This window comes from Nelumbo nucifera, chromosome 4 (assembly GCF_055504915.1).
Source record: "Nelumbo nucifera cultivar China Antique chromosome 4, China Antique-T2T, whole genome shotgun sequence".
Classification (NCBI taxonomy): domain Eukaryota; kingdom Viridiplantae; phylum Streptophyta; class Magnoliopsida; order Proteales; family Nelumbonaceae; genus Nelumbo; species Nelumbo nucifera.
This window is the reverse complement of record NC_142652.1, coordinates 45,067,055-45,091,011: the sequence shown is the minus strand read 5'-3', so window position 1 is coordinate 45,091,011 and position 23,957 is coordinate 45,067,055. Positions and strand designations below refer to the sequence as shown.

General features: G+C 35.9%; 1 protein-coding gene across 1 annotated transcript; it reads left to right on the top strand.

Annotated features, from left to right (window-relative positions):
• Window positions 1-198: 198 nt before the first annotated feature.
• LOC104606984 (11-beta-hydroxysteroid dehydrogenase A-like) lies at window positions 199-22,565 on the top strand. Its single transcript, XM_019199380.2, has 6 exons — window positions 199-581; window positions 673-865; window positions 17,947-18,032; window positions 18,147-18,278; window positions 18,376-18,543; window positions 22,062-22,565. Exons 1-6 carry the CDS (start codon window positions 399-401, stop codon window positions 22,254-22,256), a joined length of 957 nt encoding a protein of 318 aa, XP_019054925.2. The 5' UTR covers window positions 199-398; the 3' UTR covers window positions 22,257-22,565.
• The last annotated feature ends 1,392 nt before the right edge of the window (window positions 22,566-23,957 follow it).

Genomic DNA, 23,957 nt, shown 5'->3' with positions numbered 1-23,957 from the left:
TCGCGACTTTATATTGGGAATATCTTCGGATGATGTCTCATCATCTTTAACATCGGATACAAGGTCGGGGTGTGCTGTGGGAAGCAGATGTGAACTCGGACGCTAAACTGATGAAAACAATCGTGACATAAATGCATGCACCTGCTCCATCCCCACCGGTCCAAGCTAGTTTAACAACTACCACTTCCATCACTCATTAATGTATGGGTTGCAGGAGGCCTAATACAGTGCTAAAGGTAATTTTGAGTTGGTGAAAAGTGGAAACTTGCTTATGATAGTGATATACGAATTTCAGCCTGAGCTATTCCTCCTCCTCTTCCCCCCTCTCTCTGTCTCTCTGTCTCTCTCTCTCGCTTGCTGGCTGATCGCTCTCGCTCTGTGTGCTTGTGCAAGGAGCTATGGAGCTGGTTCACTTGTTGATGAACTTGGTCGCTGCGCCTGTGGCTCTCACCTTTTTATTCATAGTCCTCCCTCTCTTGTTCATTGGAAGATTCATCTCTTCCCTCATAAGGTCCCTCTCCAGTGAGAATATGTCTGGAAAAGTTGTTCTCATCACCGGCGCTTCATCCGGGATAGGCGAGGTTCATGCAAATTTAATTCGAAATATAATTTGTAGAATACTATCTACTGTGATTACTTGACCTTGATAATTGATGTTAATTAATTTCACAGCACCTGGCTTACGAGTATGCTAAGAGAGGAGCTTTTCTAGTTCTTGTTGCGAGGAGAGAAAAGATGCTTGTGGAAGTTGCCAAGAAGGCTGGTCAGCTTGGTTCCCCTGATGTTTTCGTTATTCGAGCAGATGTTTCGCAAGCTGACGAATGCAAGCGATTTGTTCAGGAAACTGTGAGACGATTTGGCCGGTGTAAGTTCTCTAACCCATCATGAGTTTCTTTTTTGTATTTTTAGTTAGAGAATGAAAGGTTTTTTTTTTTTTTTTTTTTGATGGATAGAAAATGGAAGCTTACTCTATCTATAAAACGAATTCAGTCATAAAATTCAGCGAAAGGGTCAGTAGGAATATTTGGATGAGATCAGGTTAAGTGCCTAAACTTAAGCCAAATCTAAATTCTGATGGCGGGTTATATTTACAATCAAAATTTTGGCGGAATAAAGTACGTAGGAAGGTGAAAATTTTTGATGATATATAATTAAAATGTCAAGATTAATTAGGATATTGTATATCACCATGATCATGGTCATCTAAGCCTTCTCGAAACTATAGGGCTGTCTACATAAATCCATCTGTTGAGCGCCATTTCCACGATTAAATTGTAAATACTCAAATCATTTCTTACTACTTCAATTCAATCCAAGTTCTTTTGTCTGCCCCAGTTAACTAATCCGATGAATTTTGATTAAAATTCATGGGTTTGTGATTTATTATAAATTTTCCCTATAATATATATATATATATATATATATAGGTTGAACCAGGCTAGAAATGATTACCCTTTATATAATTGCTTGATCTTTCTTTAGTCCCAATTATCATGGTTTTCAAAATCAGATCAGATTGGATGGTTAGATCAAAAAAACCGGGAACTAGTTAAGTGACCGATTCTGTTTTTCTTCAAAACCAGATTTTTCTCAAAAACTGTTGATTTTAATTAATAAATCGCTGACCCGGGCAGTTACCCGTTCGAACCGTTTAAATAGTTTTGAACATTTTTTATTTTTTTAATTTTTTTTTATTTTTATCAGAACAGGCCAATTGTTCGATTCGAACAATCGGATCATTTGACCCAAAAACCGGACCCTGACCGATTCATTCTCCAGGTCGATTTTAAAAACCTTTCCAATTATTCAATATTTAATACCTTGTTCAAATAAATAAAATAAAATGAAATAAACCCTGCATTTTGAATATTTATCAAGTATATAATCAAGCACCCTACGTCCCAAAGTCTTTTAATAGATGCATGATACATTAAATATCGAACTGTGCCTTGGGATAAAGTGTCTTCAACGTCCAAATGCGTATGGTACCGACGGTGACTTTTCAATACAAACATTAAATAAGTATTCCTTTTTATAATTTTTTATTCATTTTAAGTTCTCAAGACTTCATTTATTTATGTCACAAGGAGGAATCTTGTGGCCACCAATTCAATATCAAAGGGATCCCTAGGTTAGTTACATAGGCACTCTCATGTTGTCCTATCTTTAGTTTCATTTCCCACCTTGTGTTGGAGTGTTTGGACAAGTGGCAAGGACATTGTAGTTCATCAAAATTAGGCCCACTATGGTCTTTGATATGGATTCACAAACATTCCCTTCGTTTGAAAAGCATACAACAAATTAAAAGAATATAATCCGTTTACAAATATACGATAAATAAGTGGACCACGTGGGCCTCTTTAATCCCCAACTGTAAATCGGTCTTTTAAGAGTCGGATTTTGAGGTGACCAGGCGGCTGAGACGGGTACTGGTAAAAGAAGTCGGTTGATGACTTTCTATCATCCTTGCCCAAAAGTAAATAAGGGCATAGAACCGTGCACTGGGAATGTCTATCGATCACAAACACGAGATGTTCCCGGTGTACGGAGGAGATGGGCGGTGGCCGGTGGGGCACCTGTGGGGCCCCCAGTTAATCATGGTTAATAATACTATCATGGAACGTGAAAGGTCTGGGTAACCCTAATCAGTGTATGTTGGGGTGGATTTTAGCCGAATCAACCCAATATTCGGCTATTTGAGTTCGGCTCATTGATAAAGTGTTAGGTTCGAGTTGAGTTTGAATTTGACTCGAGCTTGGTTTGGTTCAAAAGCAAGTAAGTTTGAGCTCGGTTCGGCTTGAGCTCAATTACAACCTAAGGATTATAAAAATTATTTACTATTATATATAAAAAATAAAAATATTATATATTAAAATATTATTATATATATAATAAAAATTATTTATTATATATTTATATGTATATGTATGTATGTTGGATAGTGTATGCCCTTAGCTCCAATCAGAAAGATATACATTATGACATTTAATGTAAATGAATAAAATACATATTTGATTCATGTTATTATAGTGTGTTTCTGCGTAATACCCTTAAACTGGATACATATGAGACTCGTGTTAGTTTAGAATCTTTACAGCCGTTGGATAGATCAAGGAGATTTATCCTGCCAAGGCTGACATTGATGTGCCGCCAAGTTGGTTGGGGTGGCTTGTCTCAGCTGCCAGGGTAAGACCTGAATTACATGCAGTGCGGGTTTTCTTGAAACCCTGAACTGGACCAGAATTCCAGTATTGCCCTGGACCTTGAAGATAGATGGGCAAAACTGGAATGTTACACCTGAACCCTAGACTCGATTATGATACTACACTAGGTGTCGGATTGGGTTGTCTTTGATATACCAATCAGTGAGATCCTTAGAGGGGGTCAAAACCTAGGTATGTTGGGACAATCCGATAATTCATCTGAGTGAGTGATCATAGTAACATGATCAGCCCCTTTGTCGGACAAAGTGAATGATCAGAGATGCACTCTCTCTGATGGAAACCAAAGCTGCCGGCAACCGATTTCAACTGTTGAAATTTGTTTTGCAAAATATATTTATATAGAGATATACATATATATATATATATATATATGTATGTATATAATGGTTTCAAAATGTTTGCAAAAGGTTTTAATTCTCGGGATACATGTGAGTAGAGAGTGCAGCATTGTACCTTGCAGCCGAGGGAGAGATCATCTCTTGTCGGACAGTGTTTGATCATTATGGGCTGAGAGGTTAAGTGTAAGACCATTGAAGGTAATACCTGATGGACTAATCTTGCATCTGCCCAAAGTCCTTGGGTTTTTACAAGGTGGCTTGACCCAATGACCATTTAGTGTAAATGTTGAGTCCATTAAGAGCCCATGGTGATGGACTCAAGGGTTCACTGTCTCCTACAGTGAATTCGGCCATGCCATGTAACAAAGGCTGGGCTGAACCCATGTGGTTGATGTGTAGATCAATGTTTGGGTCCCACGCCATACAAGGATATCCAACTGGGCATCAGTTTGGAGGATAAGTGAGCACATGGACTTAATGAGCCTAAAGCCCAATTCGAACTGGCTTAATTAGATTAATTAAAGAGGGGCGGTTCTAGGATTTAGATTAGCGGATAGGATAAGAGATTATCCCTATCCACTCAGAGAGTCTAGATCCAAATAGAGATTTAGATCTGAAAACTCCTAATTAGATTAGGAGAGCTTATCTTTATCTACAGATAAGATAAGGGATTATCCTTATCTCTTAAAGAGAGTCTAGATCCAAATACAAGATTTGGATTAGGAAACTCCTAATGGGATTAGGAGAAGCTCTCTTTAAGGCTATAAATAGAGGAGAAGGGCGAACCCAGTTCATCCTTCAGTCTTATTGGTAGAAGAGAGAAGACAACATACAGTTAGACTGACGCCATATTCTAATCTTGCCTTCTCCTGCTATTGTTGCCATTACCAGTTCGATCTCCACCTGTAGGAGCGATCAAGAAAGGGTTCTTGATATCGCCTTTTGGCAGAGAAGGTGATCTGAAGTCGTGCTCACTCGCCCTCCATCAGATTCTTGTTGAAGAATCACGTTCTTGCTGACGAGCCATCTTGTTGATTCTGCTCCGCCCTACATTGTGTAATTTTCAGTGGGAGCAGTATTTGGTGATTTCCATGGGCGTGAACACCTTCATTGTGAGTTACTGTTACTCCATATCAGGTATATCCCTCTCCTACCTTTTGGTTTCAGAACTGGTTCAATTTAGGTTCAAGATTGATCCTTGAGAATGCAATTTTCTAAAATAGGGAATGTGATTCCCACATGGGAGAGAGAGAAATTTTTGAAATTTCTCCCAACCTACCTGCAGGGTTCGGCCATCCATATGATAGATCTCTCATCCCTTTAGTGTTATCATAGCCAGGTTCAAATCTTGAACCGAAATTGGCTAGATCTGAAATTGCGCAAATGGGCAGAAGGCGTTCTACCCGATTTGCGCAGATTATTGATTTTTTGGGAAATCGGTTCCCAGATTAAGGGCGATTTATCTGGAATTAAATCTTTTTAAATCTTATATATATTTAGAATTGTTCTTTATATTTATCTTGATTTATGGGTTGTTCGTACGATGGAGATCGTAATCTTGATTGGCGCAAGAAATCTGCGTTTTGCAGTTCTTTTACATTCTTGTCTGTAATTAATTTTTTTTTTAATTTTTAGACTGAATGTATAGGAATTTGATTTGATGTAATATTAATAGAAATTAGGGTTTTATATTTTATTCCATTCAAATTTGAAACTGATTGCGCAGAAGGAAGGAGTTTCACAGATTAGGGTTCAACTATCTGCGATTTGTAGTTTGAAAAACTCTAAACTGTGAACTAACATCTGTTTTGTAGGGTAGCAGATCTACGAAGACCCTGTACTGATTCTTGAATGTCTTTTATCAGTAATTTAATTTTAGATCATAATCTTGAATTATATCTTGAATTAAAGATTAAACCCTAGACCCATTCGAACTAGATTGGACCAAATTGGTTGGACCAAATCTGTGGTTCGATGGGGGTTGTTCTCAGCCCTAATTTTTCATTCTTGGGTCCAGGGGTTGATGGTTAATTATAAGATGTAATTCGGCCACACCTATAAAACCCAGTTTTAATGTGTTAAAACTACTTTAGCCCATTAACTGCATAAAAGTTATATGGGCCGAACTACTCTTTGCAATTCAGCCCATATACCTAGATAATATTAATCAGTAATATTATGGATTATTATGGGCTTTAATAATGGGTTTTACAGATATTAATTGATTGGATCAATTTTGTTCCTAGATGTGATGTATGGATGTGTGATGTGCATCGTTCATGGGCCATAAGTACTTGGCCCATGCTGATACGATAGTGGCTCTTGCACACACCATGGATGAATGCACATCATTTCCATGGTGTCCTTAAGATCATTGGGTGATCCTCCCTTCATGGTGGGCCCCACATCAGCTTCCTCCCTAGGAGGAACCGTGTGGAACGCTAGCCGTTTAGGGCCCATCGAAATCTGGCTTTATGAAAGTCAGTGGGAGCCACTTTGGTTTGACCTAAATCAAAATATGGCGTATTTTTGTTCCCTCCGCTGAAATATGAGTGCATGTGATAAGGAGATTCATATGATGAACTCTCTAAAGGCCTTCCATCATTAGTATGAAGATGGGTCCTTCAGTAACGAGGTAACACACCATAAAATTGGGTTATCCATTTGCTACTGGATCTATTGGAATGTTTCATAAGATGATAAGGGCGTTATAGACCAATGTGGGAGGGGCCTATCCTAAAATGGAAGACTCTCTCACGGTACCTTGGCATTCACGAATATGATGGGTGATCACTCACTGGACAAAAAGGTTTAACCTAAAATGGCAATGAACCTTGTCTAACAGAGGCCAAAGGGAAGGCTCATAAGATGAGTGGATATGATCCTTTGCAGAAAGGTGGTGGGATTATGTAGCTGAAACAGTTGGCTCCATGCACCCTATTTGATTTTCCACATTTTCAAAGACATAATTCGCAGTCTCCGTCACTGAGATAGGAGGGAAATCATAGAGATGAACAAATGGGAATGGAACATAGATTAAAAGTCATATCTATGTAGATAATATGAATCAAATAAGGTTATGGACTAATATTTGCCTTTTATTAGAAATGGCAAACAAACAATTCGTAAAATTGTTGGATGACAACAAAACTAAAGGGCCCAAACTATGTTGACTGGTACCTTAATCTTATGCTGGTCCTAACATCAGAAAAACTGGACAAAGTAGCTAAAAATCCTGCATTGGAGCGTTCGGGTGATAGGGCTTCTGAGACCCGTAGGAGGGACTACTAGGAATGGGAAGAGAAAAATTCCCTAGCCCGTTGCTACATCATAGCATCCTTAAACAATCCGATACAGCAACAGTTCGATCAGATCGAATTGTCCAAGGATATCCTAGACAGTCTAAGGATGATGTACGAAGAGCATAATCATTCTACTTAGTAGAAGGTCTTGAAGCAGCTCATGATCGCACAAATATCCAAGAACCAACAGGTTCATGACCATTGTCTTAAGATGATGGATTATATCAATGAACTTGAGGCTCTTGGATCTGGGCTTGACCATGTCCCGAAGGTGGACGCCATCCTAAATTCTTTGCCTCCTTTATTCAATTAGTTCATCATGAACTATAACAAGAATAAGCTAAATGTTAGCATCCAAGAACTCAGCAATATGTTGTAGAGGGCTGAGGAACTGATTAAGAAGGATGAGCCCATTGCCATGCTTGTTGAACCTGGCAAATCGGGCAAGAAGAAGAGGAAGGCTAAGAAAAAGCCTCAGAAGAAAGCTACTAAGTCCAAGAGGTAGAGAAAGGACAAAGCATCAGATGCTTGTCACTTCTGCAAGCAGGCCGGCCACTAGAAGAGGAACTGTCCTCAGTACCTAGAATCCAAGAGACAAGGTAATTTCGAATCCTGTGTTATAGAAACCAATTTGTTGGTAACTTTTGCTTCCTGGTGTATTGACTCTAGGGCTTCGACTCATGTATGTAACTCACTGTAAGGGTTCAGGATAAGCAGAAGACTGAGTGACGGAAAAGTGACTCTTTACTTGGGGACTTTTGCAAGTGTTGCAGCTATAGTCATAGGATCTGTAGAGTTAATTTTCAGAGAATGAATTATTGTACTTAAAGATTATCTTTATGTACCTAATTTGAGAAGAAATCTGATTTCTGTTTCAAAACTGTGTGCGGATGGATATTTTGTTTTATTTAGTAATACGATTACTATCAAAAGAAATAACAAATTCCTCGCATACAGAGAACTTGAGAATGGTCTCTATATTCTCCATCCTTCTCTGGAAACTAAAATAACTGGAACTACGTCGGATGTTATCCCCAAGAAAAAAGCCTATGATACAGTTAATCCCACGTGCCCGTGGCATTACCGACTTGGCCACATTAACATAGATCGTATCACGAGGTTGGTAAAAGATGGTCCTTTGGATTTTCTAACTGTAGAAGATCTTCCAACCTGTGAACCTTGCCTTCAGGGTAAGATGATGAAACGGCCATTTAACGGTAAGCCTAAAAGATGTACAAGCATGCTTAACCTTATACATACTGATGTATGTTGTCCCATGAGTGTTAGGACACATAACCAACACATTTATTTTATAACATTTACCGATGATTACTCACGGTATGGTTACGTGTACATAATGAGGCACAAGTCTGAATCCTTTGAAAAGTTCAAAGAGTTCAGATAAGAGGTCGAGAAACAGTTAGAGAAAGAAATTAAGACCCTTCGATCGGATCGAGGTGGTGAGTATCTCTTTGATGAATTCAGGGACTACTTGAAGGTCAATGGGATAGTTTCACAGTTAGTTCCTCCTGCTACACTACAACTAAACAGTGTGTTAGAGAGAAGGAACCAGACTTTATTGGATATGGTCCGATCACTTCTCGTACACTCAGAGTTACCCACATCCTTTTGGGGTTACGCATTAGAGACTACGATATACGTGCTGAACCGGGTTCCAACCAAATCAATTCCGAAGACTCCCTATGAGCTTTGGACTGGTAAGAAACCAAGTGGAAGACACTTGAAGATTTTGGGTTGTCCAACACATGTTAAAAGAACGAGTGCGGACAAATTAGAATCCAAGACCAGCCGTTGCCTATTCGTAGGCTACCCCAAAGGCTCTGTGAGTTACTTATTCTATGACCCAGGAGAACATAAGGTGTTCTGTAGCCGAAATGCCCATTTCATGGAGGATGATTGCATCTTGAACAATCATCGTCAAAAAGTTGTTCTTGATTAGGAGAGCGTAGGGGTAGTGGGAGATGTCCCACAAGCTCTAGGTAATGACCAACCTAGAAGATCTACCCGGGTTTCCAGGCCTCCAGTTCGTTTTGGCTATGACCAGGATAGTTACTTGGTGGAAACCACGACAAGTGAGGAGGATCCCATGACTTATACGGAAGCTATGTTGGACATAGATTCCTTGAAGTGGGTAGATGCCATGAGAGATGAAATGGACTCAATGGAGAACAATGGAGTCTGGACTCTAGTAGATCCGACCCCTGGGGTAAAAGTAATTGGTTGCAAATGGATCTATAAGAGGAAGAAGGGCCTCGATGGTAAGGTTGAGACCTACAAGGCTCGTCTTGTGGCGAAAGGGTATACTCAGAAAGAGGGAATTGATTATAAGGAAACCTTTTAGTCAATGGCCATGCTTAAATCCATTAGGATCCTATTAGCTGTAGCAGCGTACCATGATTACGAGATTTGGAAAATGGATGTCAAAACTGTGTTCCTGAATGGAGATCTTAGTGAAGATATCTATATGCAGCAACCGCAAGGTTTTATAGTTGTAGGTCAGGAACACATGGTATGTAAATTAAACCGAACCAAATATGGACTTAAGCAAGCTTCTAGGAATTGGAACATCTGTTTTGACTTTACCGTCAAAAAGTTTGACTTTGAGCAAAATCCGGATGAGCCATGTGTTTACAGTAAATCCAGTGGGGATAAGGTTATGTTCCTGGTTATGTATGTAGATGACACTTTACTCATTGAGAATGATGTAGGAATGTTGACTATGATGAAAATATGGCTTTCACAGCAATTCTCCATGAAAGATCTTGGAGAAGCTTCCTATATACTGGGTCTTCAGCTCCATAGAGATAAATCGAAGAGGATAATAGGATTATCCTGATCTGCTTACATTGACAAGATAGTCAAGAGATACAATATGGAGAACTCCAAGAAAGGAAATGTTCCTTTCAGGCATGAAGTCACTCTCTCCAAGGATATGTCTCTAAGACTCCCGAGGAGATTGAGGGCATGAAGGATGTTCCCTATGCCTCAGTTGTAGAGAGCATCATGTATGCCATGCTATGCACTCGTCCTGACATTGCTCAGGCAGTGAGTGTGGTAAGCAGATTCCAATCAAACCTAGGGCAGGAGCATTGGACTGTTGTGAAAAACATACTCAAGTACCTTCGAAGGACAAAAGAATTTTGTCTGGTATTCGATGGTAGTTCACTACAGATTTAGGGGTATATTGATGCCGACTTCTAGTCAGATCTAGATGATAGAAAGTCTACACCTGGATACGTTTTTATGATAGGATTGTGTGTTGTTTGCTAGAGAAGTAGCAAATAGGGGTCCTGAGTAGTAAGAATAACAGTCCACAACCTAAGCCGAACACATTGCCGTAAGTGAGGCTACCTAATGAATGAAGGTGTTCATTCTTGAATTTGGAATTCAGCACATCACCCATTCCACTATTGTGTGACAACATTGGACCTATGGGAGATTAATGTTAAAAGGTAGCATCAGTGGAGAATGTGGTAGACCCATTGACTAAGCCATTGACACAGAAAGTGTTTGAGAAACACGTGGAAAGTCTGGGACTCCGGCTTGTACCAGATTGGACCTAAGTGCAAGTGGGAGTTGTTGGATTGTGTATGCCCTTAGCTCCAATCATAATGATGTACATTATGACATTTAATGTAAATGAATAAAGTACATATTCGATTCATATTATTATGATGTGTTTCTGTGTAATACCCTTAAATTGGACACATATGAGACTTGTGTTAGTTTAGAATCTTCATAGCCGTTGGATAGATTTGGGGAGATTTATCCTACCAAGGCTGACACTGATGTGCTGCCAAGTTGGTTGGAGTGGTTTGTCTCAGCTACTAGGGTGAGACATGAGGTACATGCAGTGTAGGTTTTCTTGAAACTCTGAACTGAACCAGAATTCCAGTATTGCCCTGGACCTTGGAGATAGATGGGCAAAACTGGAATGTTACACCTAACCCCTAGACTCGATTATGATACTGCACTAGGTGTCGGATTGGACTGTCTTTGATATATCAATCAGTGAGATCCTTAGAGGGGGTCAAAACCTGGGTACGTTGGGACAGTTCGAGCATTTATCTGAGTGGGTGATCATAGTGATAGGATCAGTCCCTTTGTCGGACAAAGTTAATGATCAGGGATGCACTCTCTCTGATGGAAACCAAAGCTGTCGGCAGCCGATTTCAACCGTTGAAATTTGTTTTGCAAAATATATTTATATAGAAATACACACACACACACACATATCCTCTTTAACCTAAAGAGGGACCACACAAACCGTTAGATTAAAATTAATCCAGTGATTGTAAAATAAGACACAATCTCCACTGTGGCTTATTTTTCAACCACCTTAGAAATATACTATTTGCACCTCTACTTGTTTGCAAGTATCGCTTACCTCCATTGGCCTTGTAAAATATATACCACCTTATTCAAACAAAATGGCCAATGTACTTGTGTATTTTGTTTGCAAATACACTATTTGTGCCTCCACTCGGTCCTGACTCCACCTAATTTAAACAAAATGGCCAATGTACTTGTGTAATTGTACCCAAGCTAACAATTCTACTTAACATCAGAGAAGAACCTCGATCCTTTCTCTCTTTCAATAGGAATCTTCCTCTCACTATCATCTATACTTGGAAACTTGCAGCACTTGTCTCCACTCTATCCACAAAAGAGACCCTCCGTGTGGCCACATTATCTTACACATTTTGTTTCCAACATCTCATCGAGGTCTTGAGAACCACTGTACTCCCAACCAGATGATACAAACTTTTGCATTTTTCTTCTTTCATCAGGACCATACCACCACGTGTGATTTTCATGGCTCCACCTACAGCAACAACCTTGCAATCCTTAGAATCCAACTGGCTAAGTGATATTAGATTCCTACACAGTTTTGGGGCATATGCCACACCACCCAAAGTGCAAACCACTCCATCAAACATTTTGATTTTCATTGTCTCAACACCCGTGATGTTACATGTAGATCCATTACCCAATGAGACAACACTTTTCTTCTTTTCTTGGAATGCATCAAAATATTCATTTCTAGAGCAAATATGCATAGAACATCCTGAATCTAAAACCCACTCATTTGGAGAAAAATCACATATACCTTCGGAGACTATGAGAACATCCCCATCATCATTAGATGCAATTGCCACACTAACATATTCATCCCCACTCCTTTTTCGTGCAGGACAATCTCTCTTTATGTGACCAAATTCCTTGCATCTATAAAACTATACTTTTTCCTTTTCCCTAGCCTTGGAACTAGACTTGCTACTCACAAACCCCTTATCAGACGACATTCCTTTCCGATCTGTTCCCAGTGTAACCAACACAGAGTCCTACCTGCTCTCATACTTGGGCTTCCTCCTAACCTCATTGAATAGAAGAGGTGCGATAACTTCTTCTAACTTCACTATATATTTCCTGTACAACAATGTTGTCACCAAATTTTCATACGATTCAGGAAGTGAGGTAAGAAGTAAAAGGGACTTGTCTTATTCCTCCACCTTGATATCAACTTTCCCTAGTTGATCCAAGATACTATTGAATGCATTTAGGTATTCTAGGAGATTCCCACTTTCATCCATCTTCAGCCCATACAACTGCCGCTCCAAATATAGGTTCATAGTTAAGTTCTTTTACCATATAATGCTTCTCTAGCTTATCCCATAATTCTAGTGCAGAATCTTCATCGATAACGTTAAACATAGCGTTATCAACCAAGAGCAATCGATTCGTACTAACACACCTTGGCTCGATGTCCTCCCAATCATCACCCTTCATATCTTTTTGCTTCCCATCCTTTCCCTTCAATGCTTTAGCCAAGCCTTGTTGAATCAGGGCACCCTCTACCTTTCTTTGCCATAGGGTAAAACTGCCTTCGCCATTGAACCTTTCAATCTGGAACTAAGAACTTGTACCTTTTGTTGCCATTATCTCTCAAATAATTTTACAAACACATTGTAAACACTAACTTGGGAGTTTTGATACCATTTTGTTGGAGGCTTCACAACAACCACCCATAGTATAAAATCACAAGGTATTTTAAATAGCAACCACGAAAAATCTAATACAACAAAATGATGAAATCCAAGCAAAGACAAATAAAAACAAGTATCACAAAGAACACAAATATTTACGTGGTTCAACCATACGACCTTCGTCCACAGGAGAGACGAAACCTGTTCTTCACTATGAAAGAAAACTGAGAAACAATACAAGTACCTTGTGGATTGCAACTCAAACCAACCCTTCACCCTTGTACACCTGTTCTTGCTTTCTTCTCAACCCGAAGAACAAAAACAAGAGAAAAAAAACCACTCTCACACCAAAAGCACTCTTGTATTTTTCTCTCACACATTTTCTTCAAAAAAATCCTTAACCCTACATACAAAACAAAACTTTTATATGTAAAACCTTTTTAACCTAAAAAGGGACCATACCAATCGTTAGATTAAAATTAATCCAACGGTTATAAAATAAGACAATCCCAACAAGAATCTCGACTTATAACCACCCCTGAGTGCAGGCACATTAATCTTATGATTAGAATGCATGGACATGATGTTGTCGTTTTGTGCATGGAAAACCAAATAAGGAGACAAAAATCTATAAAGCTTTTAAACTTGATGAGAAATTTGTAGTTAACCCAGTTCAAGTGGCCTATGGCCTTGTTCGAAAAAAGATGCTACTAATATAAAAATTATTTTGGCGAATGATCGTCTTGGACATACTCAAATCGGAGACAATGATAACAATAACACTTATTATCTAGCATTTGTATGTGCTCTTCCAAATAAAAAAAATAGAACGAGTTGTAGTTTGTGAGTGACTTGAACAAATAGCTACCGGACATGCAACTCCGAGTGTCTCCTTGGAGATTTTAACAACTACAAATCCATCAAGTGGAGCTCAATTTGTCATTTGAGTGGTGATTTGGTTGGTAAATAATTAGGTGGTCTACGACAAAATGCAGTTTTGAGCCCCATTATTAGTTCTCACTATCTTAGAAAAGAGATATTAAAATCAGACTGGATCGGACAATTAAAGAAGTTCTAGAGGATGAAAATAAAAGCTTAGGCCAGACCATAGATTTGAAAACCAGACTGGATCGGACAATTGGACACCGGTTGAGACGTCATTGGACTAATTTCCTATAAAATAGATATGGAAAAAGGCCATGATAAACATGAATGGCCTTATATAACGTAGATCCTTGAAAAACAGATTAAATAAAAAAAGATTCATTTAGTCAGGGAATGTAAACTTTGATTAGCTATCAAGAACTTGTAAATGGGTCTTTGGGGGAAAGATTCTATCCATCAAGGGGCATAAGATAAGGAGTTCTCCTATCTTCCTATAGTTTTGTTCTTTGTAGTGAAGCCCTTAAGACAATTACTCAGCTCTAGTGGCAATCAAGGTTCTAAATATCAACATGTCGGCCCGTGTTGGTGTTTTTTTTAATGTTCCACTTATTTTTTTTTCAAAATTGGTTCAAAGGGGCCGGTTTAAGGCCCGATTATCCTCTAAACTAGTGGCTGACCCGATACAAACCTCTATAGGGGCATATTGGGAAACTACCAGCATGATACGTATCAGGCTGATACATTGAATCTTGGTGGCAATCAAATGCTAATCTTGGCATTAAAATTGCAAGAAATTCCTCAAATATCCCCATTGATATGATTACATAATATTTTCTAAAGCATATATATATATATATATATATATACATTTAGTAAATGTCGATGTGCATTGCACGTTGAATTTTTAAATTACAATGACAATTATTATCATCAGCATTATTATTATTGTTGTTGTTGTTGTTTTTATTTAATTTCGGATTCCATTTTCATCATAAATAAAACTAATTTTTATTTAATATGATGAATATATAACATTAGAAATATTCTCAAATGTTTTTGACAAAATTGTTTACTTTTCATTTTTTGTGTTCTATATTTTTTAAATATTTATTATACATCATTAATAAAAATATTTCTTATATTTCATACTTAATTTTATTTATTATAATGAATATATAATATTAGAGATATGCTCAATTAATTTTTTTTGTATTTTATATATTATTTATTTTGATTTTTTTTATTATTTGATTAGCATTATTGGTTAACCCATTTGACCCAAATGGTTGAATTTCTTACCCACCACCTAGAGAGAAGAAATTGTTTCAAAATATTTATTTTTATATTATTAAAATCATTGTTGTGGATTTAATTAATATAATTTAATGATAAAAAAAATATATCTTAAATATAGGATTTAATGAGAGAATATACCTTAGATATGAGACTTAATGAGACAGAATAGGAAAATAATTTTATTTCCAATTGGTTTTAAATTTTATATTCTATTTCCATCATTAATTAAAGTATTTCTTATTTATCATACTATTATTGTCTAATATGATGAATATATGATATTAAAGATGTTCCAAAAATTTTCTTTAATTTCTATATTTTTTTTCATTTTATCAAGTTTTAATTTTTTATTATTTAATTGTGGCAAAAGTGCAACATGGGTTAGCCTATTTGACCCAAAATTGTTTAATTTCTTACTACCACATAAAAGTATTACTTTTCCAAGTCAATTTCAAAAGAACAAGTTTTTATGTTATTAGAATTATTTATGTATGGATTTAGTTAGTGGAATTTAGTAATTGAAAAAAACAAAAATACCTTAAATGTATGGTTAAATGAGGGTGAATAAGAGTTAATACCTTCAATGGAATTTAATGAGAGGGAATTGAATGCAATGAATAATAGTATTCAAATTACTTTTCTGCCCTCATAATAGATTGAGACCCTATTTCAAAAAAGGATATTTTAGTCCAAAAAGATTACAGAAATCTTAGACCCTATTGTACTTTAATTTATATATTTGTTTTGTATTTTATCAAGTTTTAATTTTTTATTATTTAATTGTTGCAACAATGCAACATAGGTTGGCCTAAAAATACTGCCTTTCCAAGTTAATTTCAGAAGTACAAATTTTTATGTTATTAGAATTATTTATCTATGGATTTAATTAGTGGAATTTAGTTGGAGGAGCAAAATTCTATGGAAAGGAAGAAGGTCAACTAAGCTAAGAGCAGTTATTGGAAGTATGGTCCAATGCTTCGAAAAGTAGAGTAAGGTAACTATATTAGCAAATAATAGAGCTGTAGGTGTTAAAAATATGGAGTTTATCAACAAAGCCAACCTAATGAGGCTTGGGTTGTGGATAGGGGTGGCATTTGGGCGGGTTTGGGTGAACTGGGTTTTGATTGATTTTCAATCCAACCCAAAAAAATACAGAATGTATAAATAAAGATAGAAAATACAGAAAATAACATAATGGAAGAAAATAAAAATTGCAAAATAATTATGAAAAAATAGAAAATGAAGAAAATAATATAAATTACAAAAACAAATAAATACACATGAAATTTACAAAAAATATAGAGAAAACATAAAAATTGAAGAAAGAATAACAGAAAATACAAAAGAACAAAGAAAAACATAAATTACAGAAAAAAATGAACAGGAATTGCACAAAAATTTATAGAAATTTCATTCCTTGGGTCTCAGATATGTTTGTCAATTAGGCCCAGGTCTTATAAGGGCATTTAACTATGAGATCGGCTTCAGTCAGTGCGAGGCCTGTTCAAACAGCCATTACAACCTTGCATCAGGAACATCTCCGTACTTCTGTGATTTATTTCTTGGGGAGATATTCCCGATGCAAGACTATAATGGTTGTTCAAACGGGCCTTGCACTGATTGAGTTCGGTTTCTTTTAACTGTTGGGACTGTATGTTATCATTTGTGTGGTTACTAAGTAGGGTTTACAGCTTATGTCCCCAGATGTATGTAGCACTCTGACACATTATGAAGGGTTGAATTGTTTCATTCTTAGAGAAATGTGTGGAGGTTCTCGGTGTGCCTAATTGCTAGACTTGTGATGTGGGTCCTGCCATGCTGGCACGGCATGGATTGAAGGCGGCCCTGACGCCATTAGTGTTGTGTCGTGTAGGGCCTCGGGCCTTGGTGGGCTGCACTTGGAAAGCCTAGTCCCCTTCCGAGGTCAGGCCTGGAACGACCCGTAGCCTAGTTCTTAGCTGTGTCGGGCCCTACCCAGGCCAAGCCCATTTTTTTCTTTTATAATTTTCCTAAACTAAGAAGGCATAGAAAAAATAAAAGAATAACATATAATAATAGAAAATTAACATGAATAAAAGACAATAAGTTAGAAAAAATTGTGAAATTTTTATTTCATTTCAAATTTAATATGTACAAAAAAGTAATAGGTTGAAAAGATAATGCATTGGAGTTGAATTAATAAAATGATAAAATTGAAAATAAAAATTACAATGGGAATGGATTATTGAAAATATTGCAAATAGCTCTCAAATAAAATTAAAAATATTACAAATAATTCTGAAATCTGGGCTGTGCCAGGCCGGCCCACATGTCGTGACATGGCGTGTCTATGGGTCATGCTGGGCTATTTGATCGGGTCGTGCTTTAGGGCCTGTCCCTTCCACAGGATATAAAAACATCATTTTATAGATACATGTCATGACATTTCCATCCATATAGGAATTCAATCCAAAATAATTCGCTTTATTTTCATCTTCTTCATAATTCCTACATCTAGGGGTGTCAATGGACTAGTTTTGGATTGGACCCCATCTAAATCAAAATCAACTTAGATGGATTGGACGGACCAACAAGACATATTGAATTGGACCAGTCTAGACTAAATGGTCCAAAGTATTTATTATAAAAGATTGGAATATAGGTGTTAATGGAGCAGGCTTGGGTTAGAATTAATCTAAATTAAAACAAATTTGAACAGATAGGACAGTCCAGAAATTGAATTGGACCGATCCAAAATATTCATTGGATTATATTGAATCTGATCCATTTATAATGAACTCCCAATGGATTGAATCTGATTGGACCAAATCCAATCCAATTGACACCCCTACCTACACCTATTACCTGTTGACACTAATTGCGAACTCCTCGAATTTGTTGTTCTCATTTGCAGTAGATCATCTGGTATGTAATGCGGGCATTGTTAGTTTCGGGAAATTTGAAAATGTGCTCGGTTTCTCAAATCTCAAATCAGTGATGGTAATCCATCGGCCTAAACAAGTATTCATATATTCCTTTCTATATATACAAGCTATCTAATTATCTAACTTTTGTGCTTTTGGGTTTTATATATATATATATATAAATATATAGGATATTAACTTCTGGGGATCCATTTATCCAACTTATTTTGCGATTCCTCACCTTAGAAAAAGCAAAGGCAAGATCGTTGTCAATGCTTCAGGGACCTCATGGTTAATCTCACCATTCTTCAGCTTCTATGGTGTAAGGATTCACACATGTATACAAGTCTATTGATCCTTTTTTTTCTTTATTTATTCTTCTTCTTAATACCACTTTTCTCTCGTAATTGAAATTTCAGGCAAGTAAAGCAGCGATAGTAAATTTCTATGAGACAATGAGAATTGAGTTGGCTCCGGAGATCAAAATAACAATAGCAGCTCCTTGGTATACAGAATCAGAAATGGTCAGCCATGGCAAAAGCCTCACAAAAGACGGTGTAGTTGAAAATAGTCGAGAAATGAGAGAAGTAAGTCCAAACATTTCTTATTTGATTATGACATTATTTTATATATAGGTTGGTTTTAAATTTGATATTCCATTTTCATCATTAATATCAAAAATTATTACAATTCATACTTATTTTTGTTTAGTATAATGAATGCACAATATTCAAAATGTCTAATTTTCTTTTTGTAGTATATATTTATTTATCTTAATTTTTATTATTTGATCATAAAATTATTTAGTAACCCATTTGACTCCAAATGGTTGAATTGCTTACCCTATATACTAAAAGGGAAGAAAATGGTTTTATTTTAAAATTATTTTTCAAAATATTTATTTTAATTTTATTAAAATTAATGTTGTTAATTTAATTAGTAGAATTTAATGGTGAAAAAAATATATCTTAAATATATGATTTAATGAGAGAATATACCTTAAATATGAGATTTAATGAGAGAGAATAAAAAATAAATTTATTTCAAATTTAGTTTTAAATTTGACACTCCATTTGAATCATTAATAAAAACATTTCTTATTTATCATACTTATTATTATTTAATATATGCCGAATATATGATGTCAAAAATGTTTTCAACTTTTTTTAATTTCTACATTTTATTTTGCATTTTATCCATTTTTGAATTTTATTATTTAATTGTGACAACATGATTTGACCCAAAATGGCCCATTAAACTCCCAAATGACTTGTCTATTAATGTTCTAGAGACACTGACTACACTCCCAACTTACACTTATCGGATGTTCTTTGTATTCCCAAATTTAATTTCAACTTGGGTGGAGTTTGGGAGTGCTTATTCTAATATGCACTCATGAGCATTTGGTGAAAAAGCACTTATTTCAAATAAGGATAGTATAGGTACTTTCAAAATGACATGGCAGGCCAAAGCATGCCAAAAAGGAAATAAACACTTAAAAATAAGCCCAAAATTTTGGGCCTATTTTCAAAATGCAAATAAGCATTTATTGGTATACTCCCGGTCCAAAATAAGTGCTTATTCGAATAAACACTACTAGAGAATATCTATCTCACCTAACCTTTTAGATAAGCATCATGGACATCCTTTAATGTTCCTTTTCCTTTGGATAACTCTTTTAAATCTCGACCACATGATGTTGTCTATCTACCTTAACAAACTTGTTCTTTTCACTTAAGTACCCATCCTGTTAATGTTCCTTTTGATTTAGCGTATCGTGACATTTAGGGTGGATATTCCACACCTCATTTTGGTACCCATTATTTTTTAACTATAGATGATTTTTCACATTGCGTTTGGTTATATCTTATGCATTGTAAGTTTGAAGCCACTCAATATCCCAAACTCAATTTCAACACAAAGTTCTTCAAATTCAGACCAACAATGGTTATAAATTTTTTAACTTCCACTTTAAATTATTTCTTCTGTCAGAAAGAAATTTTGCATCAAAAACTTGTGTGAAGACATCTCAACAAAATTCCATTGTTGAATGCAAACACCAACATCTTCTTGAGGTTGAATATGCACTTCATTTTTAAGTAAATTTGCCTATTTTCTTTTGGGTAGAGTGTGTCTTTACTACAACATACCTCATTTACAAAACTCCTACACAAATCTTGATTGGAAAAGCCATCATTAGATGATTTTGAATAAAACTTCCTCCTATCATCACTTGTATGTCTTTGGGTTTCATGTTATGCCCATAACTATGAACCTCATCGTGATAAGTTTGCACCAAGAGCAAAAAAATGTGCTTTTGTAGGCTATCCTTTTGACCAACATGGATATCGTGTTTATGATCTTGAATCTCATAAAAGTTTTACTTATCATGATGTTGACTTTTATAAGGATCAATTTCCTTTTCGTACCCATAATGATTCTTAAACAAGTGAAGCTGTTGTACCCTAACTTGTTGTGGATTCTAATGACATTTCCCTCCTCTTTATCAATCCAGGCCCTCGTAGATCCTTACAAGCTGACAATTAGCCCACCTACCTCAATGATTATATGTGCCAAAGCTACTTCTCCACCACTCCAATTGTCTTTTTCAACAAGGAACCCTTATTCTATCTCTAATTTCATTTCGTATCATAAATTTTCTCTATCACATTTCGCTTTCTTATCAACAATATTTGCTAAACATGAGCGTACCACATTCACTCAAGCAACTATTTTGATGTGAGGTTATGGCCATCGAAAACCATACTCTATAATAAAATAACACCTGGACACTGGAGCCTTGTCTCCCTAGAAAGACATCTATTGGGTGCAAATGGGTCTATAAAATCAAGTACAAAATTGATGGTACTATTGAGTGCTACAAAGCGTGTCTTGTTACTAAAGGCTATACACATTTTGAAGGATTGAACTTTCATGAAACATTTGCATTAGTTGCTAAATTAGTGATTATCCAATGTTTGCTTTATTTGGCTTCAATTCATGGTTTGAGCTTACAGCTGTTAGATGTACACAATGCCTTTTTTACATGGCAATCTTGAAGAAAAGGTTTATTTTGACCTTAGGTGTTTTGATGATAACAAATACATTGAGAGAACTAATGGTGTATCTAAGTGAGAGGCATTTTTAATAAGTTTCTCTGTACTTGATGAGTATAAAAGCTAGACTACTACAATTGATGAAATGTAAACTTTGCTTAGTTGGATACTTGTGCTTCAAGAAGTATCTACACTATCATAATCATCTCTCCAATAAAGGAAACTCTAAGTGAATCAAATATCAAGGCTATTGAAGAACTTAAAGGCTTTAAAGCTGTTGAAGAATGATATGCTATTACATCTCATCAAAGAGAAAAAAAGACTACATGAAGTTCTACTTAATTTTTTTTTCTAGAATCTTGTTGTAATTCGTTGTATGATGTGTTCCATAAATGCTCAACAAGACTTAACTCAGTCAAATTATCTTAACAAACCAATTATTGGGTATGGTTCCTTGTCTTTTTTGATCATCCAATTGATGGATTGTACATCATTTGAAATGAGTTTCTCTCTCTCTCTCTCTCTCTCTCTCTCTCCTTTTATTTTGTTGATGTAACTACCACTAACCTTTTTGAGAGTGGAAGTAACTACCATTTAAAGCTCATAACTTTTTTAGTCAGAATGGATAGACACATGTTAAAAAAAAAAGAATGCTTCCATTTGAGAGTGGAAATAACCACTCTTTTACATTTTTTCTTAAAAAATAAGATGCCACTTGTTTGAAGGAGATGCCCTTTGGTCTAAGGGCTATGTTTTAATATATATACTATAGAATGATGACCACATACTAAGTACAAAGCTTGTATTCTGATGATTTTTTTTTTGCACCCATTATTTATGTTGTAAGTTAATTTTTTTATTTGATATTTTTGTCCTACAGATTTGTTATTTAATTTTAAAGACTAAAATGTTTTATTTCTAATCAGACCTCCATTCATGAACAAATATTAAAACAAGATAAAAATATTATTGACATATATTTTGGGTTGCCAATTACAATATATTTATGGGACTTAGTGACTAACAATGTGAACATGGATGTTGGACAGGTTCTGATAGGGAAATTACCAGTTATGAGGGTGGGAGTGTGTGCCAAGGATATTGTGAATGGGGCATGCAGTGGAGAGAGATATGTGATTGAGCCATTCTGTTACAAGATACTCTTTCTGCTCCAGTTCTTCTACCCTGGGATTGTTGAATGGGCTGCTCGCCGGTTATACATGGGCAAGTCAGGCACCACTTAGATGAAAGTGAAATATATAAGAAGACATTGAAATCAGAAAGTTAATGCATTTAAACTTCTAGTAGAATTAATTAATTAAAACATCACTTAGCTAGTCTTTGTAAATCTCAGAGATCATTGACATATCTAATAAGTAAGGAATAATAATCCTATTGGGAAGACTACTTGAAGGGGTTGGGACTTGTTGCTACTGCTTTAATAACTCATAAATCGTTCCACTTTAAGGCTACATTTGGTTCTTGTACAAATAAATTTGCACTTTGATAGTGCGAATGATATGGGTGCAAATTCTAATTTATTTTTGTTTCAAGTTTTATTTTATTTTGTTTGATTCCAGTACAAATGATGTAAGATAAGATCTGGAATAGAATGCGGTGATATCCTAAACAAAATTAAAATAGAATTTTCATTGTTTTTCATTTGCACTCTCATGCATCTATACTAGTGCATATGAGATTGTAATACAACCAAACACAGCCTAAAAAAATAGAATGGAAGCAAATACATGATTGAACAACTAGGAACCTCTTGTGCTTATTATTTATTGGCTCCAAAGCTTAACAATCAAAAGAATTGTTGGACCTTATTGATTTCCCTAACAATTTGTAATAAATATGAATGCCTTAAATTAAATTTGCTCTAACTGTTATATGTGTAACCTCTAAAATTGACGTGAAACCCATCTTTAGCATGTAACTCAAAAAATATAGAGAATGTGTAGAAAACTGATATTCATTTCTCTCCAACTCCCATGCATTGACCACTGTTCTTGAGAGGGGGCCCTTCAAATCTCTCTATTTCCTTCTCCATTAAGTGATGGGATTCTCTCTTAATGCTAAAACTTGTGTGGGAGGGCTAAGACCCTTCCCTATTTATAGGGATAGAGGAGTCATTCCATCAAGGACTCCTCTTCCTACTAGAATTAGGACTTTAGATTTCTAACTTTGAATGGGATAATTCAGGTTTTTTTTTTTTTTTTTAACCCAAAGACTACCACCAATTTAAACTAAACTCCAACATTCCCCCACTTTACTCTAAAGAAGGTTCTTTTTGGAAAATATTTATGAAAATGATTCTCCTAGATTAATAATTTTAAAAGATCTATTGAATATGCACTTTGATTTTAAAAACAACCACTAGCTGATTATAATAGAAAATTGCAATTAATGGAGTCCTAGAGTCCTAGAAACCATCAGCAAGAGTCATGAAAGTCATTACACCATCTAATTCATACAAGATAGTACATGGTTACAATGTTCAATACACCCAACTGTGCACCAATATGGAAAAATAAATAAATGACTAAGACATCACACCTAGTGTAAGCACCCAATTGATATAGGATCATTTCATGGCTGGAATGTGAACGAGCTAACACCCAGCAAAAAGGTAACACATGGAAGTAATGGGCATTCCATGTTCAAGAAAGCAAAACATGACTCATATATATTCAATTTGAATTTCTCGAGGTACTTTTAGGGGAGAGAGGGAAGGTGTTAGGCACCCCTCTCCAATAATAGGCATGTAGTATCAATTCCTCAAGAACATGAACAAAGAAAATAACTAAAAACTTGAAAACTTTTAGCCCATCTCTATTGAAATTTTCCCATACCAAGAAAATTTTACCCCATCCAACAAGAAATTCACCTTTTCATAGCCTTTCATTAAAACCTCCAACAGTTTTAAAAGATTTTGGTTGATA

Bases quoted from the DNA above. Each gene is read 5' to 3' on its own strand.
- LOC104606984 (XM_019199380.2), top strand. From the start codon at position 399: ATGGAGCTGGTTCACTTGTTGATGAACTTGGTCGCTGCGCCTGTGGCT. The intron at 18,279-18,375 runs GTAAGGATTCAC...TTGAAATTTCAG, and splicing joins CATTCTTCAGCTTCTATGGT to GCAAGTAAAGCAGCGATAGT. The intron at 18,544-22,061 runs GTAAGTCCAAAC...GATGTTGGACAG, and splicing joins ATAGTCGAGAAATGAGAGAA to GTTCTGATAGGGAAATTACC.